The 27,097-nt window shown below is 43.3% G+C and overlaps 1 protein-coding gene across 3 annotated transcripts in view; it reads right to left on the reverse strand.

Moving 5' to 3' along the window:
• Positions 1-27,097, reverse strand: part of col16a1 (collagen, type XVI, alpha 1) — a 321,764-nt gene that overhangs the window by 204,011 nt on the left and 90,656 nt on the right. For all 3 annotated transcript variants that reach the window (XM_059654248.1, XM_048557999.2, XM_048557998.2), the window contains exons 5-8: positions 9,776-9,899; positions 8,460-8,735; positions 6,613-6,693; positions 3,570-3,710 (exon numbers count right to left, since the gene is read on the reverse strand). In XM_059654248.1, the coding sequence (XP_059510231.1) occupies positions 3,570-3,710; positions 6,613-6,693; positions 8,460-8,735; positions 9,776-9,899 (622 nt within the window). The remainder of the gene's footprint in view (positions 1-3,569; positions 3,711-6,612; positions 6,694-8,459; positions 8,736-9,775; positions 9,900-27,097) is intronic.

A 27,097-nucleotide genomic window follows, 5' to 3' on the forward strand; every position in this document is an offset into this window, starting at 1 on the left:
TTTTTTACCGCTTGAAATAATCAAGGAAACTTTACTTTTGGTTCAAAGGAGTAGAGAGAGCTTTACTCTCATTTTAACAAAAATGTAGAGAGAGCTTTAGTCTATACCTAACTCCACACCAAGCCTGTCCTGGGAGTAATTGATTGGGGGACAGCAGAGAGAGCTTTACTACAATTAGGAAAAATCTTTTATGTTTGAGATTGCAAGCCAAGACAGTGGGTGCTATAATGTATTGAACAATGAGGTTCATCATTTGAGCCCAGTGTTGAGCTCTCCCGATATCTGCAGCTCAGGTGTTTCCCAAACAAGCTCTTGGATGGTAAACGTTTTGGTCATTTATTATATTATTGTACTGGGTTCAGGAGAGGGTTCCAAGAATGATCTCAGGGGTGAAAGACTTGTCATTTGAGGAGCGGTTGAGGACCCTTGGTTTGCACACGATGGGAGTTTAGATGGATGGAGGGAACTTTATTGAAACATCTAGAATAATGAGAGGCCTGGATAGAGTAGAGAAGAGTGAAGGGATGACCCTTTAGAGCTGAGATGAGGAGGAATTTCTTCAGCAAAGGCTGGTTAATATGTGGAACTCATTGCCACAGAAAGCTGTGGAGGCCAAGTCATTGAGTTAATTAAGACAGGGCTAGGTAGGTTCTTGATTGGTAAGGGGATCAAGGGTTAATGGGATGAAAGCAAGAGAATGGGGTTTGACAAACATATCAGCCGTGGTCATATGTTTGAGCCAACTTGATGGGCCAAATGGCTGAATTCTGCTTTTATATATTCTGGTCTTAAGCCACTCACCATCTTGACTTGGAAATATATCACCTTCAGTGCCACTGGGTCAAAATCCCGGAATTCCTCCCTTGCAGCGTTGTCGGCAACCTACAGCACGTGGGCCGCAGAGGTTCAAGGCAGCTCATCACCACCTTCCCAAGGCCAACTAGCGGCAGGCAATAATTGTTGCCTAGCTAAGAAAGTGCACATCCCATGAATTTGTGTTATAAACAAGCCATGACTGGTCTGAATTGGCCAATGCATTGGATGGGTTGAATGACCTCATCCTGTTCCTGTTAGGATTTAGCTGTTGCTCTTCTTTTTATGAACATACTTAAGTCAATTTTAGTTTGCCAACACTTAACCTCACCTACCTCAGCACATAGTAGAGGTTAAATTGGAGGTCTCTATGAATTGCTCTGTTTTATAGTATGGGTTACCGTTACCTACTTAACAATTGGCAGATGGCTTGTTTTAACTGTTGAATTTGAGTTTAATTTTGTTAATGCACAGGCATGTCCAGAAAGATGGTCAAGTAACAGGAACAGAGAGGGAACCTCAATGTAATAACTCATTATGACACACAAGCCTAGCAGCTTGCACTCAATGTTACGCAAAACATGTACTTTTTAAATTTATTTATGGGATGTGAATGTTACTGGCTAGGCCAGTGTTTATAGCCCATCCTCAACTTCCCTGGAAAAATTGGTGACGAGGTGTACCAGCTCATGTAAGACCATAAGACATAGTAACGGAAGTAGGCCATTCAACCTATCAGGGGTATCAGCACAGGTCAATGGGTGGTGAAGAAGGCATCCAGGATGCTAACCTTCAGTAGCCAGGGTGTAATCTATCGGACCAAGGAGATGACTACTTTCTAACACATTGACTTGGTCACAGATGGAATACTGTGTGCAGTTCTGGTCACCACACCATCTGAAGGATGAGATTTCCCTGGAGAGAGTACAGAGGAAATACACCACATCGTTGCCAAAAATGAAAAGATTCAGTTTTGAGGACAGACTGGACAAGCTGGATTTGTTTTCCTTGGAGCACAGGTGGTTGAGGTGTATCTGACTGAGGAATACAGAAGGATGAGAGGCAGAGACAGCGTAAATCGTGAGAATCTTTTCCTCACAGTAGATGTGTCTAAGATCAAAAGGCACTAGTTTAAGGTGAGGAGTAACTGATGTAGAAGATATCTGGGGAAAATCTTTTTCCACCCAGAGGGTGGTATAAATGCAAAATGCGCTGCCAGAAAGGATGGTGGAAGCAGGTACCCTCGTGACATTTAAGAAGCACCTGAATGAGCACTTAAAATGCTCAGGCATGCCAGCTATGGGCCAAATGCAGATAAATGGGATCAGTGTAGTTTAGTGTTTTTTAGTTGGTATAGACATGGTGGACCAAAGGGCCTGTTTCTATGTTGTATGGCTCTAAGTCTACTCTGCCATTCAATAAGAAGATAGCAGATCTGATAATCCTTAACTCCATTCTCCTGCATATTTTCCAAAATCATCTATTCCGTTATTGAGTAAAAATCTATCCCTCCTATCTTAAATATGCTTAAAAACTTGGCCTTTCCACCCTCTGCAGCTAAAAATCTATTCCAGATTCACCAGCCTCTGAGAGAAGAAATTCCTCCTTAATCAGTCTTAACGGTGAACCCCTTGTTCAGGTTAAGTCCTAAATTCTCCCACGAGCGAATGCAATCCTTCTCCTTCTACTTTGTCAAGGCTCCTCAGAATCTTGTATGTTTCAGTAAAGTCTTGTATGTTTCAGTAAGGTCTTGTATCTTTCAGTAAGGTCTTCTCCTACTTTCCTCAACTCAAATGAGTACAAGCTCAACCTACTCAAACCCACTTCATGTGACATGCTGAAGCTACACAACTATCCATCCGAGAGGAGTGGGCAGCACTAACCAAGGAGAGAGAAAGCACATCACAGCAAGGGAATAATAAGTTTCCTCACTTCCAACACATTTACAGGGAAACATTTCAAACTTTATTGGGGAAATTGGTGATGATGCAGCCATAACTCCCAGAGATAACGCTTGTTTGGAGTTTGGTAATATTCCAATTTTGTTTTTGTACATTTCTATTGGTGTTTTGATCTTCCTTTGCTACAGTGTCCTATTAGGGGCTGTTTAAGTAATTTATTAGATTACTTTAGAAAGTAACCAGGAACCACAACACCAGAGGTTAACACCTTGTAGAGCTGTGGGCTCACATCTACCCGGCTGAGAGGGTAGATGGAATCTTCGTGTCATCACCCACCTGAAAGGCAGCACCTCTGTCAATGTCGCACTCCCTCACTGGGGTGTTAACCCCATTTTGTTTGTTTGTTTGATGTTTTGGAGAGGAGAGGCAATTGAAGCAACAAATTTGGGTTGTGGATGAAGGAGTACGGCCATTACAGAGGGCTGACTTGGGTTCCAGAACTTTTCATACAAGATTTCAATAGGATCAGCTATTTCCACTGAAATGCTTCAGAACACCATTCAGGCCCATCTCAAATTCCTAAACAAGACCAGTACTTGGAAAATTCGCTTCTGTGCCACTCAGTTGTGTCAACAGTATCTTAGTTCCATTGCTAAAAGATCAAATTAAGGTGAACCTTGTTTGATGGGGAATGAAATGGGCCGTGAGCACAGTGAAGTTTTTCAAAGCTTAGCATTGGTAGTACAGCTACCTCTGAAATGTAGGTCTAGTTGGGGATTAGAACATTGGTTACGATATTCCCAGGGCAGCTTCCACGTGCTAAGGGTGAATCATGGAAGAACTGGCCTTGCTCACCTTTGACTTTGTGTCCTCATCAACACAGAAGCACTTAGTGTGGACCTTCCCACTCATCTGAGGTAGTGGTACACTCAAACTCTTCATTGTCTTCACTTCAGCATTCCTCCGGCTCTTCTGAACAATTGATTCTGTTGCACACTGCAAGGAAGACAGTTAAAAGTCAGTGACCCACAACTCTTACTTATTTCAGGAGCCAGAACCCAGCTGAAAGAAAATGTTTTTATTCTAATTGAAAGCCATAAAGTGTTTTTTTTAAAGTGAAGTAATTGCACTTGGGGAGTGCCAACATGGCAATGAATTACAATTTGAATGGTAGACTCTAGAAAGTAGTGAAGATTACAGCGGCCTTGATGTGTGCATATCCACAGATTCCTGAAGGTAGCAGGAAAGTAGATAATGTGGTAAAGAAGGCAAATGGGATACTTGCCTTTATTAACCGTGGGACTGAATAGAAGAGCAAGGAGTTTATGCTGGAACTGAATAAAACACTGATTAGGCCATAATTGAAGTACTGTATGCAGTTCTGGTCATTACATAATAAGAAGGATGTGATTGCACCAGAGGGAATGCAGAGGAGATTTATCAGATTGCTGCCTGGACTGGAGGGTCCGACCTACGAGGAAAGATTGGGTGTATTGGGGTTGTTTTACTTGGAATAGTGAACATTGATAGGGAGTATCTGATAGATGCATATAAGATTATGAAGGGTGTAAATAGGGTGACTAGGAAGACATTTTCTGTTAGTAGAGGGATCAAGAATCAGGAATCATAGATTTAAGGTAAGAGGTAGAAGCTTAGCAGAATTGAGAATTATTTTCACTCAGGGTGATAAGAGTCTGGAACTCATTACTTGAAAGCATTTCAGTCAGAAACTCTTACAGCACTATGAGTTTAAGTGGTATTTGGATATTCACTCGTGTTGCCATAGGTCTAAATTGTCAGATCTATTTGGCCAGCACAGACAATTGGACGAATGGCCTCTTTCTGTGCTGTAGATGTCTTGAGTCTATGAATAAAATTTAATTCAATTTCTACTCATCTAAGATGTTCATCTGCTCAGCTCCATGGTCCCACATGGTCATTTAGATTGTTAGATTTAGATTTTTTTGGACTGGAGGCCCGTGACTCGTGGCATTCTACAGGAATTGGTTCTGGGCCCTCTTTTGTTTGTCATTTATATAAATGATTTGGATGAGAATATAGTGGGCAAGGTTAGTATGTTTGTGGATGACACCAAAATTGGTGGCATTGCAGACAGTGAAGAAGGTTTTCCAGGATTACAAAGTGATCTTGATCAAACGGGTCAATGGGCTGAAAAATGGCAGAGGGAGTTCCATTTGGATAAATGCAAGGTATTGCATTTGGTACAACCAACAAGGGTAGGGCTTATACAATGAATGGTAGAGCCCTGGGTACTGTTGTAGAACAGATGGACCTACGGGTTCAGGTACATAATTCGTTGAAGTTTGTCACATATAGAGAGGGTAGTTAAAAAGGCATTTGGCATACTTGCCCTCATTGCTCAGTCCTTTGAGTGTAGGAGTTGAAAAGTTATGTTGAGGTTGTACAGGAGGTGAGGCCACTTCTGGAATACTGTGTTGCCCAGTAATAGGAAGAATATTATCAAACTGGAGAGGGTTCAGAAGAGATTTACCAGGATGTTGCCGGGTGTGGAAGGTTTGAGTTATAAAGAAAGGCTGGATAGGCTGGGACTTTTTTCACTGGAGCGTAGGAGGTTGAGAGGCGACCTTACAGAAGTTTATAAAATAGTGAGAGGTATGGATAGAGTTGATGGTGGTTGTCTTTTCCTAGGATGCCGGATTTCAGGACTATGGGGTGCATTTTTATGGTGAGAGGAGAGAGATTTGAAAAGTCAAGAGAGGCAATTTCTTTTTTACACAGAGGGTGATTCACTTGTGTAACGAATGAGCTGAGGAAGTGGTGGATGTGGGTACAATTACAATGTTTAAAAGATATTTAGATAAGTACATGAATAGGAAATGTTTGGAGATATATGGGTCAGGGGCAGGCAGGTGGGACTAGTTTAGTTTGGGACTATGTTCGGCATGAAATGATTGGACTGAAGGGTCAGTTTCTGTGCTGTATGGTTCTGGCTCTACGAAGGGCATTCCACCCTAACCCAGTGCAAAGACGTGCAGGTTAGGCAGATTGGTCTTGCTAAATTATCTCTAGTGTTTAGGGATGTGAAAGGTAGATGGAATTTCCATGGTAAATGCGGAGTTACCAGGATAGTGTGGGGTTGGGCGGGATGCTGTTTGGAGGGGAAGTACAGAATCAACAGGTTGAATGGCCTCTTTCTGATCCCAGCCAGTCATCATCTTGATGTGGAAATATATTGTTGTTCCTTCAATGCTGCAGGGTCAAAATTCTGGATTTCCCTCCCTCAGGGTATTGTGGGTCGACCTGTAGCACATGGATTCCAGTGGCTCAAGAAGGCAGCTCACCACTACCTTCTAGGGGGCAATTAGGGATAAGAATAAATTCTGGCCTAGCCAGTAATGCCCCCATCCCGTGAGTGAATAAATAAACAAAAGGTGTTAACTGCAGGCCATTCCACAGGATGAGTGCAGGTAATAAATCAATTAACAAGACAACAATGACTGTTGAGTCGAATTCCAGGGACTGGATAGAAAGGGGGATTTTGAAAAAAGACTTTGTATCATTTAAGGCATAGGGAGAGTTCAGAACAAACCCTCCATAACGCAGACTGAAATTAGATTTTGAGAGGGACAATCCCTCAAGAGAGAAAGGTCAGGGCCAAACCTCCAGATGACCCGAAGCTGATCAAGAGGAGTACAGTTGCACCAGGCCTGATCAACCTGAGGACAGACTCACACGCACGCGCGCACACACACTCACACACACTCACACGTATTTATATAACTACAGTACTTTGTTAGTATGTTGCTTTTCATGCAGTAAAGATGTGGCTGTTTGGATGGTAATTTGTTTCTCAGGATATTTATATAATATCATGTGGGACATGCTTCTGGACAGGCAGGTCCATACTGTCACTTACTTTGACTCCTGGGATCTCACAACAGGTCAGCTTCTCTGCCATGAGAGGGTCACAGAACAGGATCATCTGTTGGAGGTCAACCTGTGCAGTCAAACAGGACAACAGCATTAGGACAGACAAGTTCAGATTGTTCCATGTGTGATTGACCAGCATCAGTTGGGTTTATTCAGTCAGTGTAGCTAAAGTCCCTTGAAAACGGAGACAGTGAGTGAAGGCTGGAGCTGTAGGATGTGGTTTTGTTCCCTTCTCCCCACTAAGTCCCCATCTCACACTCCCCCCACTTTTGCTTCCTCACTTGTACAGTGGTCCTTGCCTGAAGCTAGTGACTGATGTTTGTGTAAGGCAGGAGGTTGGGGTTAGTGTGCTGGGCTGTTCAAACTGGCATCAGAATTCCCATGTGTTACATGCCCACGTGCTTATTATATTTATTATGGAAGTTGACAGCCACTTCTACCATGAAAGGAATTGCCAAATAGCATGACCCTGGCCTCATCCAATGTCTATCCACACTCCCTTTCTTACAAGAATCAACAGGCACCAAGAAAAACTCAGCTTGAGACTTTGTACATGTCATGGGAGTCAACGTGTGGGCTCAGCGTTCCTGCTTCAACGAACTGAGGCCAGTTCTAGATCCTGTTCGTATCTCTGTAGAAGCCACTCTGGCTGAGGGTGACACTTGCTCAGAGCAAGAGCTTGCACATGGAGTCTTATAATGTGGGGAGGCTGCTGTGCTGCAGCTATCTCTATGATTGCGTCTAGGAAAGTCTCCCAATCTTACAGCCTCCAGTAGTTCTGTCTGAGGCATTTGCAGATTGATAACCAATGAGTTTGGCCTGTAATGATACAGTTGGCACTGCCTTTAAGTCCTGAGGTATGATGTGAACTCAGAATTCTGACCCTGAGATTGGGATGTTATTCATTTCTCCACCATCCCTCCCCATTCCTACAACAGGCTGTAGTTTGTTCCCCTGAACCATTGGAAGATTTGCAAAAATTACTTCTGAAAATTACCACTTGAATTTCTGTGCAAAATCATGCAGCATTCATCTGACAAGAAAGAAAGGGTGAATTCCAGCAAATGGCAAACGTATTAAACTCTCAATAGCATGAGGCTAGTGCAAATATTGTGACAAGAAAGATTTCTGAGATTTAATTTGTTCTTCTGCATTGTACCGTGACTGTGACTGGAGCAGGATGTATACAGCTTCTGATGAGTGTCCCTCACTCAGCATCTGCCTTTAATGTCTCAGGGTATAACCTGGACAGTTAGGGCTCTTGTGGCACAGTGGTAGTGCTCCTACCTCTAAGCCAGAAGGTACAGGTTCAAATTCCACTTGAAGGGTTAAAATTAAACAAGTAACTGCGGATGCTGGAGATCCGAAATAAAAGCAGGAGTGGTCCAGCAGAATGTGGGAAGAAAGCTGACTTAATGTTTCGAACACAGTGACTCCTCGCTTCTGTGAGTTCTGTTTAGTTAAGAAATTAAAAGGTGTGCGATGAATCATGAATTGAATGGTGAAACAGGCATGCGGGGCTGAATGGCCTCCCATTGTTCCAACATTTGTAATGGCCCCGAATGCCCGCCTTTCCCATTAGGGCACTTTCACCTAGTGGTGAGGAGTGGAGAACTGATGCTGGTGTCCCCTGGCCCAGCAGTGAGTCAGAATCCTCTAACAAGAGATAACTGAGTGACTTGCATTGTCTAACTCAACCCTCATCATTATCACCGAGACCCTGGGTTTAGGTTGGAGTCGCAATGACTGCTGCTGGTCCCTCCAATCCCTTCGCCCTACCCTGGAGATCAGTGTTGCCACTGTAACCATAGAAACTGTGGGTTAGACACTAACTTCAGCTGGCTTGTTGTCCTCAGCGATCCTGCTCATGACAGTCTGACCCTCGGTGTCGATGTCAGCTCTCTGTTCCACCGATTTGATCTCGATCAGACGACAGTCAATATAAAGGGAGGCCACGTTTGCCTGCACACTGATCACCAGTTTGTGCCACCGAAGATCAAACAGAGCAGCCACTCCTTCACTGCTGAACACCCAGCGCACATAGTCCTGGAAGTGTCCTTTTGCCTTGTACTCCACCGCTTTGTCCCTTCCGTCGATTCGAATAGAAAACTGAATATGACAAAGAAAACCAGTCAGAGAAGAAGGGCTAAACGTCACACACAGTAAAGAGCAAATATAATATTACCTTGATTTTTAATCATCAGGTAAAATCAGTCTGGGGTTCTCTGATCTCCATTTTGGCTGCCGCTGGTTGAAAACGGGTAAAATTGCATTCATAGGGATGGAAATAGCTGGAGATGGGAGAACTATTGCAGAATTCCAGCAATTACTGGTGACACCAGAGTGACTTCTCCTCCATACCCCACAAATCCTGGGTGTCAAGATCAGAATCACACCCTGCTCAAATTTAGAGTCAAGGAACAAATACATTCATTATAATCTTCAGCCAATTGGTAGTTCTGGCACGTGGCGATTGTGGGAAAAGTGACGGCGAAATGTGCACACAGTAAACTCCCATAAATTGCAATGTCATAGTAACCAACTGTTTTTCAGAAGAATTAATATTGGCCGAGGTACCCAAGAGAATTTGCACCTACTTTAGGTTTGCTGTAGTCAGAATTGGCACAGTCCATCAGGAGATTGTTTATACTACAGTGAGAGGAGGAAAGAGGCCCATCTAAGGAAACTGTCAAATTACTGTTTGGAATCGTCTGGGACCTCAGCATCATCAGGGCCACAGGAGACCCATAACCTCCCCAGTCACAACCCTACCGCCTCCCACAATTTGCTATGCCAACAGTCGTCACAGTACCAAGTTCAGGTTTTGATCCAGTGACAAGGAACAGGTACACATTTGACACCTCTGTACACACCTCTCTCCCCCCCCCGCCCCCCTATGCCCCCAAAGGCCCACCACCCCAAGTTGTTCATAAATGAAACCGAAGGCCCAAAATAGCAGGGGGCCTTTTCACCTTCAGAACGGGAAACTGACTGGAAGTCAAAATAAGTGGCCAATCTATTTAGTGAAGCTAATAGCAGATAAAGCCAGATTCGCTGAATTCTAGCTGGGCACTGATGGTTTATCTCGTGACCAGGTCACTATGTAAATGTAGCACTGACAGAGCTGAACTGTGCTATCTTTATATTACCTGAGTCAGGCCCTGCTGATCAGTGATTTTGATCATGTACCAATTCTCCTTCACTTTCTTCTTTTTCAGCAGCATCGTTGCAAGGAAGGTGAAATCCTGCGGCAGGCCCTGAGGGAACACCAGTCTGAAATATTGGAAAAATATGGTTTCACCAAAAGATTGCATTTTCAATACATATATATCAGGAAATGATTTTAAATCCATTGGCTGGAAATCTGATTTCAATTTTTGTTTTACAACAAATGGTGACTTGTGATGGTAGCCAAAGAAGACTACACAATTTGTATCATTATACATTCCATATTCCGACCCAGTGAGATAGGGTCATCGAGTATTGCAAAAGCCCTTCGAAGGCAATGACCCCTCAAGAATATGTGAATCTTTCTCCTACCAATAAAGCATGGAGACAATACTGCCTGGAAATGGGTTGGGAATAGTCAGGAAGTTGTTTATGGCTTGCGCGGACACAATGAAGGGCCTTTTTCGGTTCTGTAGAGCTCTACGTCTCTATGGGTGGCAACAAAAGGGACTCTAGATGAGGGGGAATTGCTAGTCAGGAAATAATCAAGTTACAGTGGGAATGTATTAAGCCACAACCATGCCTGAATCTTTGGGTGAAGTTATGTGGCAAGCCAACCCTTTGTGTTTCATCATTTACTTTCTCCATCGTATGGGACAGGGAGCCAAGGTGTGGAAGGAAGAAGACCTAACTGGGAACCCTCCTTCCTCTCTCCTTTGGAATTACACTTAGTGAACCATCTCTAGTCTGATGAGCATTACATTAACAATGAATTTTAGGTTATCAGTTGGGCTCGCTATGTGGCTAAATTCCTTTCATTACAATCTACTATCAGTTCATTCAGAGTCTTGGCTTCTGCAAACATGAAGAATGTGTCCAGGAACTGCACCTTTTTCAATAAAAAAGGCTTGGGAGACTATGGTTCTTTGGTGGCTTCACCAACCAGACTCTACTTGATAAACAATTCTTCTCTTACAATATAAATTATTGTTCCCTTTGAAGTTTGGCATTCTTGTATTTTAAAAACGAGTGCAAGACAGAAAGCTTCAACTGTATAACAAGATGTAGAGCTGGATGAACACAGCAGGCCGAACAGCATCAGAGGAGCAGGAAAGCTGATGTTTTGGGCCTACAGCCTTCTTCAGAAATTTTCTGCTTGGCCTGCTATGCCTTGTTATCTCAGATTCTCCAGCATCTGTAGTTCCTACTGTCTCTGAAACAGCTTCAATTGTATGTTGCTTTTAGCAGAAATACTATACTCAGAATGATAGATGTTCGAAAAGAACAGGAAGCCACTCTGTGTGCTGGCTCTCTGAGCTGTACATTAACTCCTTACATTGTACCAGTAACCGTAAATCAGAGACCCTTCATTGGCAATCAACCAGTATAGAATGATTAGAGGTTATACAAGGTGCCATTTAAATACATATCTTTCCTTCTTATGCACATGTCCCTTTCCACATATGTCTGATTTTTCTCAGTTATTGGTGCACTTAATTTCCTCCATTTTAGAAGCTGTGATGAATTCTGCTTTTGCTCATCCTAACAGTTCTGGACCTCTTCTTTTTGTGATGATCGAAATTTGTGTTAAAATTAAAGAGACTGTCAATCTTCTCCTCGTCTTATTTTGATGCAAAGCTATTTCGGTTGTTGTGGCAGTTTCATCCGTTACAAGATTTGGTGATTGTTGAGTTTTCATTTGATTAACAGCTCTGTTTTGCTTGCAAGGGGACAGGAAATCTCAGTAACACTTTGCCAAGTTCAAAAAAAAATATTTCCAGCTTTCCAGTTTATTTTCAACTTTCCACCATGCACAGTAACTTGCCATTTTATATATTAAAAGCAATTATTAATTTTAATTTGAAAATTCACACTGTGAAATCACAAAAGATTTTAAAATGCTCTCCAGCACAGCCAGGTGTTGGGTTGATGATAACCAAATGACCCAAACAGGGAAATGAGAAATTCTGGGACTGATGTTAAATGGGGGTGGAACTGCGTGCATGAACCCCAAAGCTTGGAAAGTCCTGGTGAGTCTGAGGATGTGCAGGCTTTGCCAGTCATAACCGAAAGGCTCTCATAAACCTGCAGGCTCCCAATGTCTGATCCAGGGCATAAACTTTCCATTGCCATACTGTGTCCTGATGCTATGCTGGACTGGCAAACTGGGCAGCGAGAGGGTGCACCCATGTGACCAGCTGCAGGGATCAGTATGAAGAAGGATTCTGAGCGGACTGTGCAGGGAGGAGTTCTGATTCTCCTTCTGTACTGGAGATCTCACACGAGGATCGGATCACAGCTTAAATTAAACAAATAACTGGCGACGCTGGAAATCTGAAAGAAAAACCCAAAAACAAAGTGCTGGAGAAGCTCGGCAGATCTGGCAGCACCAATCAAGATTAAAACAGACTTGTTGTCTTGAGTCCAGTGACTCTTTTTTAGACCCTTAGAGTCACAGCTTACCTGGAGCTCCATTTGCCCACCTGTTCCCTGACTGTAGGTCAGCTGTCAGACTCTGTACAGCGTGGCCTTGCTCTTAGACTTTTTGTTGGCATCAGCTCACAAGGGCCACTATATGAAATTGGGCAGGTGTATTAAAGCAATTGAAAGGTGAAAGGTTCTTGGGAAGAGCCAGTGCAGCGAATTGCCTCGGACTCAGTCCCTCTCCACGCCTTTTCTCCCCGTTCACTGAGTATACGTTGAGGATGGGAGGGGCTTATTGTCTATTATCAGGAGTGATCTTATTGGAATATGGCTGTGTGTACTGGGGTGTAGCGAATAAACTGGGGGACATCTTGGCTGATTGCAGTCTCTGTTAAGTATTATTTCCAATCCACAGCACAACACAGCTGAAAGATGATCATGAAGCTGGGCTGGTGATTTATTTTACATTTCCTTTGAATACCAAGTTCCAGGCAATGTTGAGACACACGTTTTGGAATTTCTCATTTTCAATTTAATGATGTTAGAGCAGTTTGTTGCATTACGAAGCAAGTCACCATGATGTAAGATACCATTCTCTTAGGTTGTGACTTGTGAATGGATACAAATTCAGAATGAACATGAATGTAATTGAATTTAAAAAAATATACAAAAAGCATATCTGGGGTCAATGAGGGAACTCCACCCTGTCAACTAATAAAGACTTAACATCTGGATGAAAGCAAATAATAAAGGCAATCAAGATAAAATTTCCATCTTTCTCGTCGTGATGGGGCCAGATGCCTTTAAAACCCGACAGACCTCAGTATAATGAAACCAAAAAAAATGGAGACTTATTACAGGATTCTGAAGAATGAAATTACACTGAAAGCTGTATTGCACCAAAAGAAACAGATATCAACTGACACAGTCAAGCTGAAGGAACTGTCTCAAGAACAGTAAAATCCAGACCATGCCTAAAGTCCTGTTAGTTTTTCCACTATACCAGCTGTTGAAGGGTACAATAGCTTGAGTATTTTTATATTCATTCATGAGATGTGGGCATCGCTGGCTATGACAGCATTTATTGCCCATTCCTAATTGTCCAGAAAGCAGTTAAGGATCAAACACATTGTTGTGGGCTTGGAGGCAAAATAAAGCAATGAATGCAGTTATTCAACATTAGCTGGAGTATTGTGTACGGTGCTGGGTGGCGCATTATAGTAAGGAGAGAGTTGCAGAAGCGACTCATAAGAATAGTTCCAGGAATGAGAGATTTCAGCTGTGAGGATAAGTTGAAGAAGCTGGGATTGTTCTCCCTGAAAAGGTGAAGGCTGAGAGATCTGATCAAGGTTTTCAAAATTACGAGCAGGCTGGACCAAGTCGATAAAACGAAGCTGTTTCCGTTTGTAACTGAAACAAGAACAGGCTTGCACAGATTTAAAGTGATGTGCAAGCAAAGCAAGGGTAACATGACAGAAGAAAAGAACTTTTTTGTAACTGGGGTATGGAACACACTGCTTGGAAATATGGTTCAATTGAGGCACTCAAGAGGGCAATGGATGAGAATGGTGTGTAAGGCTATGGGGTAAAGGTGAGGGATTGGCAATAGGTAATAGAGATAGTTAATAGTACTGTCACAGTCACAATGGGTCGAAAGGCCTCCTTCTGCACCTTTATAATTCTGCGATTCAGAACTGAGATAAAACAACAATTTTTCACTTAATGGTCAATCTGTGGAATTCACTAAAACAGCTGTGGAGGATTGTCACTGATTACATCCGATAAAACGGTTGATATTTTTTAGCTATTAAAGGCATCAAGGGAATGGAGAGAAAGTGTGGATATTGTGTCGATGTAAAGGATCAGCCATGATCGTACTGAATGGGGGAGCAGGCTAGAAGGGCCAAATGGCCTGCCTCTGCTCCTAATTTCTATGTCTATATAAATGCTGGCGCAGAAGGCGGTCTGCAGTGAAGAGTCTTCTGCAGACGTATTCGCTTGGTGACAGGTTTGGCAGCGATTCATGTTTCTTTTGACACATCCTAAGCAGTATTCTGTTCTCTAGCACAATAATCTGACAGTCTACAACAGCTTATTTACTAGTTGGTTAAACATATTCCTAGGATAAGGTTTATTTTGATTTAAGTATGACATCCTGAGCAAAAGGCGCAGCAGATTAGGCCATTCAACTCATGAAGTCTGCTCCACCATTTAATTGTGGATGTTATGCTTCTCATAGAGTCATACAGTGGTGCAGCATGGAAATAGGCTCTTCAGTCCAATTCATTCATCCCAACTAGATATCCTAAATTAACCGAGTCCCATTTACCAGCATTTGGCCCATATCCCTCTGAACTCTTCCTATTCATGTAGCCCTCCAGATGCCTTTTAAATTTTGCAATTGTACCAGCCTCCACCCTCTGGGAGCTCATTCTATACCGGCTCCACTCCTTAAACCCTTTTAAATCATTCCCCTCTCACCTTAAACCAATACTCTCTAGTTTTGGACTTCCATACTTTTCAGTCCCACCAGTCCATGTTGAACATAATCCCAACTAAACTAGTCCCACCTGCCTGCTCCTGGCCCAAATCCCTTCAAACCTTAGATAACAAGGTGTGGAGCTGGACGAACACAGCAGGCCAAGCAGCATCAGAGGAGCAGGAAAGTTGACGTTTCGGGCCTAGACCTGGCCTGCTGTGTTCATCCAGCTCTGCGCCTTGTTATCTCAGATTCTCCAGCATCTGCAGTTCATACTATCTCTCCGTTCAAACCTTTCCTATTCATGTATCCATCCAAACGTCTTTTAAATGTTGTAATTGTACCCACATCCACCACTTCCTCAGGAAGTTCATTCCACACGCAAACCACTTTCTATGTAAAAAAATTGTCTCATGTCTTTTTTAAATCTCTCTCCTCTCGCCATAAAAATCTGTTCCTAGTCTTGCAATTCCCCATCTTAGGGACAAGACAACTACCATCAATTCTATCTATACCCCTCATGACTTTATAAACTTCTATCAGGTCACCTCTCAGCCTCCTACACTCCAGTGATAAAAGTCGCAGTCTTTCTTTATAACTCAACCTTCCATACCTGGCAACATCCTGGTGTATCTCTTCTGAACTCTCTCCACCTTAATAATATCCTTCCCATAACTGGATGATCTGAACTGGACACAATATTCCAGAAGATACCTCACCGATGTCCTGTACAACCTCAACATAACTTCCCTACTCAAAGGACTGAGCAATGGAGGCTAGTGCGCCATCCTGTCTCTATGTGACACAAACTACAAAGAATTTTGTACCTGAACCTCTCGGCCCCTCTATTCTACAACACTACCCAAGTCCCTACCCTCGCTTGTTGTACTAAAATGCGAAACCTCGCATTTACCCAGATTGAACTCTATCTGCCAATTCTTAGCCCTTGACCCATTTGATGAAGAACCCTTCGTAATTTTAGAAAAACTTCCTCACTGTCTACAATGCCGCCAATTATGGTGTCATCTGCAAACTTACTAACCATATCGCCTACATTGTCATTCAAATCATTTATATAAATAACAAAAAGCAGTGGGCCCAGTACTAATCCTTGCAGCACCCCGCTAATCAGAGGCCCCTGGTCTGAAAAGCATGTCTCCACCATCACCTTCTGTCTCCCACCTTCAAGCCAACTTGTATCCAAATGGCTAGCTCTCCCTGGGTTCCATGCTATCTAACCTTATTAACTAGTTGACCAGGTTCCGCATGGTAGAACACCTTACTGAAGTCCACACTGACAGTTAACCACTTTGTTGCCATCAAACTATTTTGCCACTTCTTCAAAAACTTCTCTGAAGTTAATGAAACACATTTTCTCATGCACAAAGCCATGTTGACTATCCCTAGTCAGTCTTTGCCTTTCCAAATACATGTGGATCCCATTCCTCAAAATCCCCCTCCAACAATGCGCCCACCACCAATGTCAGGCTCACTGGTCTACAGTTCCCTGGCTTTTCCTTACCACTTTTCTTAAATTATGGCACCACGTTAGCCAACCTCCAGTCTTCCAGCATCTCACCCATGGCTATTGATGATACAAATATCTCAGCAAGGGGTCTAGTAATCATTTCCCAAGTTCCAACAGAGTTCTAGGGTACACCTGATCAGGTCCCAGGGATTTATCCACCTTTATGTGTTTTAAGATGTCCAGCACCATCTCCTCTGTATTTTGTACACTTTTCAAGATATCACCTCTTTATTTCTCCAAGTTCTCCATCTTCCACATCCTTCTCCACAGTAAATATTGAAAAAAAATACTTTAGTATCTCTCCCATTTCTGGAAATTCGACACACAGGCAGCCTTGATGATCTTTAAGGGGACCTATTCTCTCCCTAGTTACTCTTTTGTCCTTAATGTATTTTTATATTCTCTTTGGATCCTCATTAACTCTATTTGCCAAAGCTATACATAGTCCTACTGCTCTTATACTCCTTAAGGGACTCTCTCAATCTCAGCTGTCCATACCTGCCATATGCCTCCTTTTTTTCCTTGACCAGAGCCTAAATTTCTCTAGTCATCCAGCATTCCCTACGCCTACCAGACTTGTCTTTCATACTAATTGGAACATACTCTTTATAGACTCGTGTCATCTCATTTTTTGAAGGCCTCCCACTTTCCAGCCACCCCTTTACCTGTGAATAGCCTCTTCCAATGAACTTTTGAAAGTTCTTGCCTAATGTCATCAAAATTGGCCCTACACATATTTAGAATTTTAACTTTTAGATCGGGTCTATCCTCTTCCATAACTCTTTAAAAAACGATGGAATTTCAATCACTGGCCCCAATGTGTTCCACCACTGACACCTCAGTTACTTGCCCTGCCTTACTTCCAAAGAGAAGGTCATGTTTTTCTCCTTCTCTAGTAGGTTCATCCACATACTGAATAAGAACATTTTCTTGTGCACACATAACAAACTCTTCTCCATCCAAGCCCTTAACATTAAGGCAATCCCAGTTTATGTTTGGACAGTTAAAATCCCACACCATTACGACTCTATCATTCTTACAGATATCTGCAATCTCCTTGCAAATTTCTTTCTCTATTTCCCTTTGATTAGTGGGGGATCTGTAGTACAATCCCAATAAGGTGATCTTCGCTTTTTCATTTCTCAATTCCACCCAAATAACATAACTGAACATACTCCCCTGGCTATCCTCCCTAAGTACATCTGTAATGTCATCCCTAACCAAAAACACCCCTCCTCTCTCACCCCACCCAACATTTTTATCTTTTCTTTAGCATCTACACCCCTTCTCAATCCCACTCTCCTCCCAGAACCCTTGATGCCTTTACTAATCAAGAATCTATTTCTGTCTTGAATCTTATGCTTAATATGGCCTCTAAGATACTAAGGTTGGGCAAATCACAGATAGTTTCCTGTCTTCTGCCTCCCTCCCTTCTCAAACAGGGATGTTACATTGTCCACTTGCCAATACTCTGGGACCCTCCCTGACTCCAGTAATTCCTGAAGAACCCATAGTCTCCATAGTCTCCACAGCTAACTCCCTCAGTCTCTGGGGTATAGTCTATCTGGTCTAGGTGATTAATCCACTTCTCCTTAATGATGACCACTATGCACCACTGCCCCCTGCCCCTCTTCAACATCAGGTCTGTTGCTGTTTGTCTTCCATCATGAAGACTGACGCAAAGTACTTAATCGCCATTCTTTGGTTCCCCAATACTACTTCTCCAGCCCAATTTTCTAGCAGCCTAACTGTCACTTAATACTCTCTCTTGCCTTTTAGATATCTAAAAAATGACTTGCAATTTTCTTTTTCATATTACTAACTAGCTTACCCTTATATTTCTTCTTTTCCACCCTTATTGCTTTTTTAGTAACACCAACCACCCCAGCAAACCGACACAGATAAATAACAAGTGGGACTGAACACCAATGCTTCACCAGAGGCCCACTGGCAATGTTACCGAGCAGGGTGATGAAACGTCTGGAATCAAACACACCAGCTCGGTGAGCAAGTCTACAATCTCATGCTTTTTTAGTTGTCCTCTTCTGGTTTACAATGGCTTCCTGATCCTCTGGCTTCCTACTAATCTTCACCACACTGTAGGCTTTTACTTTTGCTTTCATCCTATCCCTGACCCCTCTTGTTAGCCATGGTTGCCTTGTCCTCTCCTCAGTATGTTTGTTCTTCCTTGTGATGAATTTCTGCTATGCTTCCTGAATTATCCCCAGAAGCATTTGCTGCTGTTGCTGCACCGTCTTTCCTGCTAGGCTCCCCTTAGAATCACCTCTGGCCACCTCCTCGTGTCTTTGTAGTTTACCTTAACTCAACTGCAATACCGGCACATCTGATTCCAGCTTCTCCCTTTCAAAATGCAGGGGGAAATCTATCACATTATGGTCACTGCCCCCTCGGGGTTCCTTCACCTTTAGCTCCCTTATCAAGTCCGCATCATTACACATCACCAAATGCAGAACTGCCTGTTCTCTAGTGGGCTGTACTACAAGCTGCTCCAAAAAAGTGTCTCATAGACATTCCACAAATTCCTTTTCTAGGGATCCACTACCAACCTGGTTTTTCCAGTCTGGCTGTATATTGAAACCTCCATGATTACTGTAATAATTCCTCTCTTACATGCCTTTTCTGCGTCTTGATGTATTTTCTTCCTCATATCTTGACTACTGCTAGAGATAGTAAGAACTACTGATGCTGGAGTCTGAGATAACAAGGTGCTGAGCTGGATGAACACAGCAGGCCAGGCAGCATCAGTGGAGCAGGTAAGCTGACGTTTCTTCAGAAATGATTACTACTCGGGTGCATGCACGTAACTCCTGTTAGGGTCCTTTAGTCTTTACAATTCATCAGTGCTATCCACAAGGATTCTACTCCTCCAGACTCTGTCTCATATTGTGCTATTGATTTAATTTCACTTTTTACTGACAAGACAACCCTGTTCCCCTCTGCTCATTTGCCTGCCTTTTTGGTAGGACATGAATCACTAAGTATTTACAGCCCTGAGCCTCTTACAGCTATGTCTCTGATACCCGCCAATATGCACTACGAGTTCATTTACCTTTTGCCATCCACCTCATACTTTTAAGCTTTTGTATTGACTGACCCCCATCTCATCATTGTCCCCTTATGTGCTGTGCCTGAAGTTAGATTACTGACCTTTTCCATACTCTTTATCCTATTATTTGTTCTGAAAACCTGAATAACCTTTGCAGAGCTCTCCATCCACTCCCACCCCTTTAACTTTTTCAATTATTTTCTATGCAACTGAACCCACTCTGCTACTATTTCGTTTATAGCCCTACCCACAGCCCTAGTTACCCTATTTGCCAGGGCTGTGATCCCAGCGTGGTTCAGATAGAGCTCCTCCCATCGGAACAGCTGCTTCCAACACCAATATTGGTGTTAATTACCTGTGAATTCAAACCTCCTTCTCAAAGCAAAGTAGGAGAAAAGTAAGACAAAGTGAAGACATGTCATGAGCAATCAGTCTTGAAGCTTAAGTGTTGTTCAGAAAATCAAGGTGAAAAGCTGTCGGGGATTAATGTCTTCATTCTCACATGGCATGTGGCAAGGCTGCCATTTGCTCCCCATCCCTAATTGCCTGTGAACTGACTGGCTTGCAAGGCTTTGTCAGGGGCAGTTAGGAATTAACCACTTCACTGTGGGTCAGAAGTCACATGTAGGCCAGCACAGGTAGGGACAGCTGATTTTCCTTCCCGAAATGACAATAGTGAACCAGTTGGGTTTTTACAACAATTGACATTACATGGCTTACACGTTTACCATTAGATTAGCATTTTTAGGGGATTCCCAAGCACTGTAGTTGACAGGGCTATCAAGTGGGTCTGACCCATCTCCCACACTTCAGCCCTCACCCTCTCTCTTCCCTCCTACAACAGCGATAGAGTCCCCTCGTCCTTTCCTTCCATCCCACCAGTGTCCCCATCCAGTGGGTCATTGGCTGCCATTTCCGCCACCTCCAGCAAGATGTCGCCACCAGGCATATATTCCCCTCCACTCCCTTGTCAGCATTCCGCCAGGACCATTCCCTCTGGGGCACCCTTGTCCATTCTTCCTTTACATCTAACGCTCCCCGTATCCTCCATGGCACCTTCCCTTGCAATCGCAGAAGGCAGAACACCTGGCTACTTACTTCCTCCCTCCTCAGTATCCAAGGGCCCAGACACCCCTTACAGGTGAAGCAGCACTTTACCTGCACTTCTCTCAATCTAATCTAATGTATTCACTGCTCACACTGTGACCTCCTCTACATTAGGGGAATGAAGCACAGACTGGGTGACCGCCTTGTAGAACATATATGTTCTTTCTGCAATTAAAAAAAGACCCATGAACTTCCAGTGGCCTGCCACTTCAACACACCATCCTGTTCCCTGTTCAACATCTCTGCCTCAGGCTTGCTGAAGTGCTCCAGCGAAGCTCAGCATGAGCCAGAAGAATAACACCTCATTTTCGGTTTGGGAACTCTACAGCATTCTAGGCTTAACATCAAATTCAACAAATTTTAGGGCTTCAGGCACTTTCTTCCATGTTCTTGCCACAAACCCCCACACACCAGGCCTTGTCATCACATGGGTTGTTACCACACACAACCTATTGTCAACGACTTAAGTCCCAATTAGCAGCTATTCACTCTCCTGGGATGACCTTTACTTACTCCTTGGTCCAACTGTGTTTCTCTATCTTTGGCTCTACCTCCACCTATCATTTATGCACACGCCCCTACCCCCACATCCAAAAAACCCAGACCCCACCCTACCTTCTGCATAAATACAAAGCATTTCCCAGCTACCATCAGTTCTGAAGAACTGCACCTGAAATGTTAACTTTGATTTCTCTCCACAGATGCTGTCAGGCCCGCTAAATTTTTCCAGCATTTTCTGTTTTTGTTTCAAATTTTGCACCTCATGTTCTACTCAGGTAGTTTGCAGTATTCAGGAATCAAGAACGAATTCAAGAACTTTAGATCATGAATATTGTCCTCTATTTTGCTTATACCTTCCTAAACCATAATGTCACATCTGCATGTGTTGATCTCTGCAAGGCTAACCTACTTTTTACCATTAACCCCTCTTCTGCACCTGTATGTGTCCTGTGCAACCACTAACATCCCCTTTGTTGTTTGCTCTGGTGCCTGTTCCAATCATTCGTCAACAACAAAAACAACATCATTTTCTGGTCCCTTCAGTTCCAAAGGACAGTCATACTGGACTGGAAATATTAATTTTGTTTCTCTCTCTCTCTCCACTGATGTAGCCAGACCTGCTGAGTTTCTGTTTTTCTTCCCCAGAGCATTAGCCTCGATGTCTCAACTATTGGTCCAGTGACAGGCAAAATGGAGAATATGTGACCGGAGTTGAGAGGAGTTGAAGAGCATTCACAGGTTTTGTGGAGTCCGGAGACCAGTCATATCAGGTCAGGTGGATCATTTGCTTCAAAGCTGAAACCTGACAGAATAGTCCAATTTCTTATCCAGTCCAACAATGAAAATCAGAAAGAAAGCAAAAATCACAAGGGAGCTGAGCATTTGCCAGGATTGTGGAATCTGCTCATGCAGTAAAGTCACCTTAATTAAAGACCCTGAATCAGTTAACATCACCGTTCCAATGGACAAATAGAGTTGAGAGTCAAAGCTGAAGTTCAGAGATGATAACAGTTAGAGACATTGGGAGACCAATGTCAAGTTTGTGCAAATGGAAATGGGAAGGACACCCAGGCAGAAAGTGAAAGAAGTCAGAGGACGACACAGGAAAAAAACATGAGAGAGATAAGAAATGAGAAGTTAGAGGAATTTGAAAATTCAAAGTATAGCCGAAATCTCATTCCAATGAGTTGTTATAATTTTTTTTATTATTTTGTTTTGTTGAGAAAATCCTAGTAAACAAAGTTTGCTTGAAATAGTTGAAGTGCAATTAAATACTGATGGATTAAAAACAATGTAGAAGACAAAAGTTTTATAAGCAGGCATTAGTTTGAAATAATCAGTGTTGCTTCTCAATATTATTAGTTGAAGTTACATTCACTGGCCCACTGCAGCCTTTATTTCATGATGGGGCATTGTTCATTTTATTAGTTCTTGTCCAAATGATATTTCAATAAAGACATATAGATGCAAAAGAATGATAATTTTAACATTAATTATTCTGGGAATATCAGTCATACATGTAATACAACAGTTGTGATTACAGTAAGATATCCAAAATAACCTGCTGAACTTCAAACATTGCTAATATGGTTCACTTATTGTATAGGACATTATATATTTATCATTGTGAATTTTAACGTATTACTTAACTTAATAAAAAGGGCTTAGTTGGCTTGCTGGCTAGCTTGCAATTCAGCGTGATAACAGCATGGGTTCAATTCCCACTTCAGCTCAGGTTACTATGACGGACTCTCTTTTTCAACTCCGCCCCTCACCTGAGGCATGGGGACCCTCAGGTCAAACTATCACCATTTGTCTCCCTCTGAGAGGGCAGCCTAATGATCTGGTAAGATTGTGGCAACTTTACCATTACTTGGATAAAATAAGAATAGAAACATTTGTGGTGGCAATAGATAATCACAGCTTGCCTTTTTTTAAGTGGAGAGGGAGTGTGGTACCTAGAGAGAGTTAATAATATTTTAATACAGCCGTCGTTGACGTGGAGTTGTGAATAAAATGCATGACAATACCAAAACACACCAGGGTGATTCAAACCCCAGTTGATTGTGTGCATGAAAATTCCTGAACAGTTCATATACTTGTGATTTATTTCTTATTTACTGGATGATACACAGAAGTCCTAGATTTTGTACATTTTCAGTAGGAATCTGGTGGAAACTCAGAAAACAGCTAACACAAAGCTTTGCCAATTGTTGGTTTTCTCACGTGACTGTCTGAGGGGCCAGAATTTCTGCAAGAGCAGAACTGCACTCCAACACTGTCTTCAACCTCTACCATTGCTGTAAAGCTAGAGATCAAACCTGGTTCAATGAAGAGTGCAGGAGGGCATGCCAGGAGCAGCATCAGGCACAACTAAAAATGATGTGAAAACCTGGTGAGCTGATAACTCTGGGTTACTTGCATGCCAAACAGCAGAAGCAGCAAGTAACAGACAGAGCTAAGGTGTTTCCACAACCAATGATCAGATGTAAGATCTGCAGTGTTGCCACATCTAGTCATGAATTTTGAAGGACAATATAATGGCTGACTGAAGGAGAAAACCCCACAAATATCCCCATCCTCAATGATAGGGTAGCCCAGTGCACCAGTGCAGAAATTAAGACTGAATTAAGAAGTGTTTACAACAATCTTCAGCCAGAAGTAGCAGGTGTCCTCCAAAGGTCCCTGGCATCAGAATGGCCAGTCTTCAGCCAATTCAATTCACTCCATGTAATGTCCAAAGGCACTGGACACTTCACAGGCAATGTGCCCAGGTAACACTCTGGCGATAGATAGTGCAGACCTTAGCTCCAGAACTAGCTGTGCTTCTAGCCAGCTGTTCAAGTGCAGCACAGGAGAGGATCAGTTGGCTCAGTTGGCTGGATGGTTGGCTTGCACTGTAGAATTGTGCCAGCAGTGTGAGTACAATTCCTGCACTAGACGAGGTTACCATGAAAGTCCCACCCTTTCAAACTTGCCCCTCATCTGTGGCGTTAAGGTGAAACTCACCATCAGACATTCTCTCTCTAATCAGTAACCAGCCCCCTGGTTCTCTGGGATTTTGGCAATAACAAGTACAGCCACAACATTGGCAACTACCCAACAATGTGGAAAACTACCCAGGTATGTCCTTGCGCACAACGCAGCACAAATCCAACCCGACCAATTACCGCCCTGTCAATCTATTGTCGGTCATTGGTAAAGTGAAGCAAGGTGCCATCAACAGTGCTGTCAAGCTGCCCCTGCTCAGTGATGCCCAGTTTGGGATTTGCCAGGGCCCCTCAGCTCCTGACCTCATTACAGCCTTGGTTCAAACATGGGCAAAACAGCTGAATTCCAGAGGGTGAGGTGGGAGTGATAGCCCTTGTCATCTCTAATTGAGTATGAAATCGATGTGAATTGGTCAGAAAACTCTCTGGTGGTTAGAGTCATACTTGACACATACAAAGATGGTTGTGGTTATTGCAGGACAATCATCTCAGACATCGCCGCAGGAGTTTCTCAGAGCAGTGTCCTTGGCCTAACCATCTTCAGCAACTTCACCAATGACCTCCCTTCCATCATAATGTCACACATGGGCCTGTTAGATGATGAGTACTCAATGTTTCATCATTTGCAACTCCTCAAACACTGAAGCAGTCCATGTTCATGTAGTAAGACCTAGAAATATTCAGATATTGGCTAACAAGTGGCAAGTAGCGATCGCGCAAAGAAGTGCCACAGAATAACCATCTCCAACAAAGGTGAATGTAATCATCACCCCTCGGGATCCAATTGCACTGCCGTTACTGAGCTCTTCACTGCCACAAACTGGTATAGGCCAGAAGCTGAACTCGACTAGGCATACAAACGCAGCGGCTACAGAGCAAGTCAGAGGGTAGGACTACTACAGTGAGTAACTCACCTCCTGACTCCCCAAAGCCGGTCCACCACCTGTAAGGCACAAATCAGTTGTGTGATAGAATACTCCCCACTTGCCTGGACGGGTGCAGAACCAACAACATTCAAGAAGTTTGACGCCATCCAGGTCTAAGCAGCCCACTTGATTGGCACCGGATCCATAAACACCCACTTCCTCCTCCACCAGTGCTCAGTAAGCAAAAGTGTGCACCATCTACAAGATGCACGTAGAACTTTGTCACAACTCCTTCGACTGCACCTTCCTAATACCATGGAGAAGGAAAGGAGCAGCAGATACGTGAGGATGCCACCACCTGGAAGTTCCTCTCCAAGCCACTCACCATCCTGGCTTGGGAATAGATCACCTACAGCATTGCTGGGTCAAAATCCCAGAATCCCTTCCCTAAGGGCATTGTGGGTCTGCCTACAGCACATGGACTACAGCAGTTCAAGAGGGTAGCTCACCAAGGTGCAATTAGGGACAGTAAAATTGTCAGCAATGCCCATATCCCTTGAGCAAACAAAGATGTTTTTGAGGCTGTGGATGCAGTAAATTTGAAAACAAATTAAACATTTTTTTGTCAGATAAAATTATTCAGAGTTAATAATGGAGTAAAGGTACAGATTAACAAACAAAATGGCAGAATACGTTCAACAGCTGAAATAAATACAGAATGTGCTGGAGAAACTCAGCAGGACAGGGAGCATCCGTGGAGAGAAAGTAGCGTTAACGTTTGAGTCCAATGTGACCCTTTGTCAAAACTGGATGCCTCAATGCTGTTCATCTTCAATGTAGCTTTGTGATGCAAGTTTGACATTGCAGATATAATGAAGTAACCAAGCAGAGAGCAGCAGCATCAGATATGGCATATCAAATGCCTATATATAAAAATGTTCAGGTAATGACAGGCTGTTGCTTATTATTTAAACAGTTTATATTTTCATATTGAGTCTGCCAACATCAGGGTGGGGTTGCTTCGTGATCCAATCTTTCATTGATTTGGATCAGAAAAACATCTGTGTGAAGACCAAATGTCTTATTTGCATACCATATTGCTGGTGTAATATCAATGAACCGCAAACAATCAGAAAAGGTTCTTCATTTAAATCAGCAAATGACAGCTCCTTGGATCTAACTGAACTGAGCAAGTAAGTGTCCATAGTCTAAAAGACTAAAATACCATGTAGAATCACACATGAAAAGGCAACCCTGAAAACCATCATTTCTCTCCCAAACCCGAGAACTGAACCCCAGACAGTCAGAACCATTAGGAGCTATATCCTGGTGAGTCAGCATCTTCAGGAATTGCCTCTCTAGTGTGAGTCAGCAACCTCAGGAATTACCTCCCCAGTGTGAGTCAGCGCCTTCAGGAATTACCTCCCCAGTGTGACTCAGCACCTTCAGGAATTACCACCCCAGCGTGAGTCAGCAACCTCAGGAATTACCTCCCCAGCGTGAGTCAGCACCTTCAGGAATTACCTCGCCAGTGTGAGTCAGCACCTTCAGGAATTACCTCCCCAGTGGGAGTCAGCGCCTTGATGAATTACCTCCCCAGTGTGACTCAGCAACTTCAGGAATTACCTCCCCAGTGTGAGTCAGCACCTTCAGGAATTACCTCCCCAGTGTGACTCAGCACCTTCAGGAATTATCTCCCCAGTGTGCGTCAGCAACTTCAGGATTTACCTCCCCAGCATGAGTCAGCAACTTCAGGAATTACCTCCCCAGTGTGAGTCAGCAACCTCAGGAATTACCTCCCCAGTGTGAGTCAGCAACTTCAGAAATTACCTCCCCAGTGTGAGTCAGCACCTTCAGGAATTACCTCCCCAGTGGGAGTCAGCACCTTCAGGAATTACCACCCCAGTGTGAGTCAGCAACCTCAGGAATTACCTCCCCAGCGTGAGTCAGCACCTTCAGGAATTACCTCCCCAGTGTGAGTCAGCACCTTCAGGAATTACCTCCCAGTGTGAGTCAGCACCTTCAGGAATTACCTCCCCACCAGTGTGAGTCAGCAACTTCAGGAATTACCTCCCCAGTGTGAGCCAGCACCTTCAGGAATTACCTCCCCAGTGTGAGTCAGCACCTTCAGGAATTACCTCCCCAGTGTGAGTCAGCACCTTCAGGAATTACCACCCCAGTGTGAGTCAGCAACCTCAGGTGTATCCTGCTGCCTCAGAGCTGCTCATTGGTCAATGCATACAGTGCCTATAACCATCAAACAACTTTAATGACATAAAACACTTGGTTGCTTCATGGAAGACTCATCCAACTAAATCTACCATGGATCCACAAAATGAGC

Source organism: Stegostoma tigrinum, chromosome 24 (assembly GCF_030684315.1).
Source record: "Stegostoma tigrinum isolate sSteTig4 chromosome 24, sSteTig4.hap1, whole genome shotgun sequence".
Lineage (NCBI taxonomy): Eukaryota > Metazoa > Chordata > Chondrichthyes > Orectolobiformes > Stegostomatidae > Stegostoma > Stegostoma tigrinum.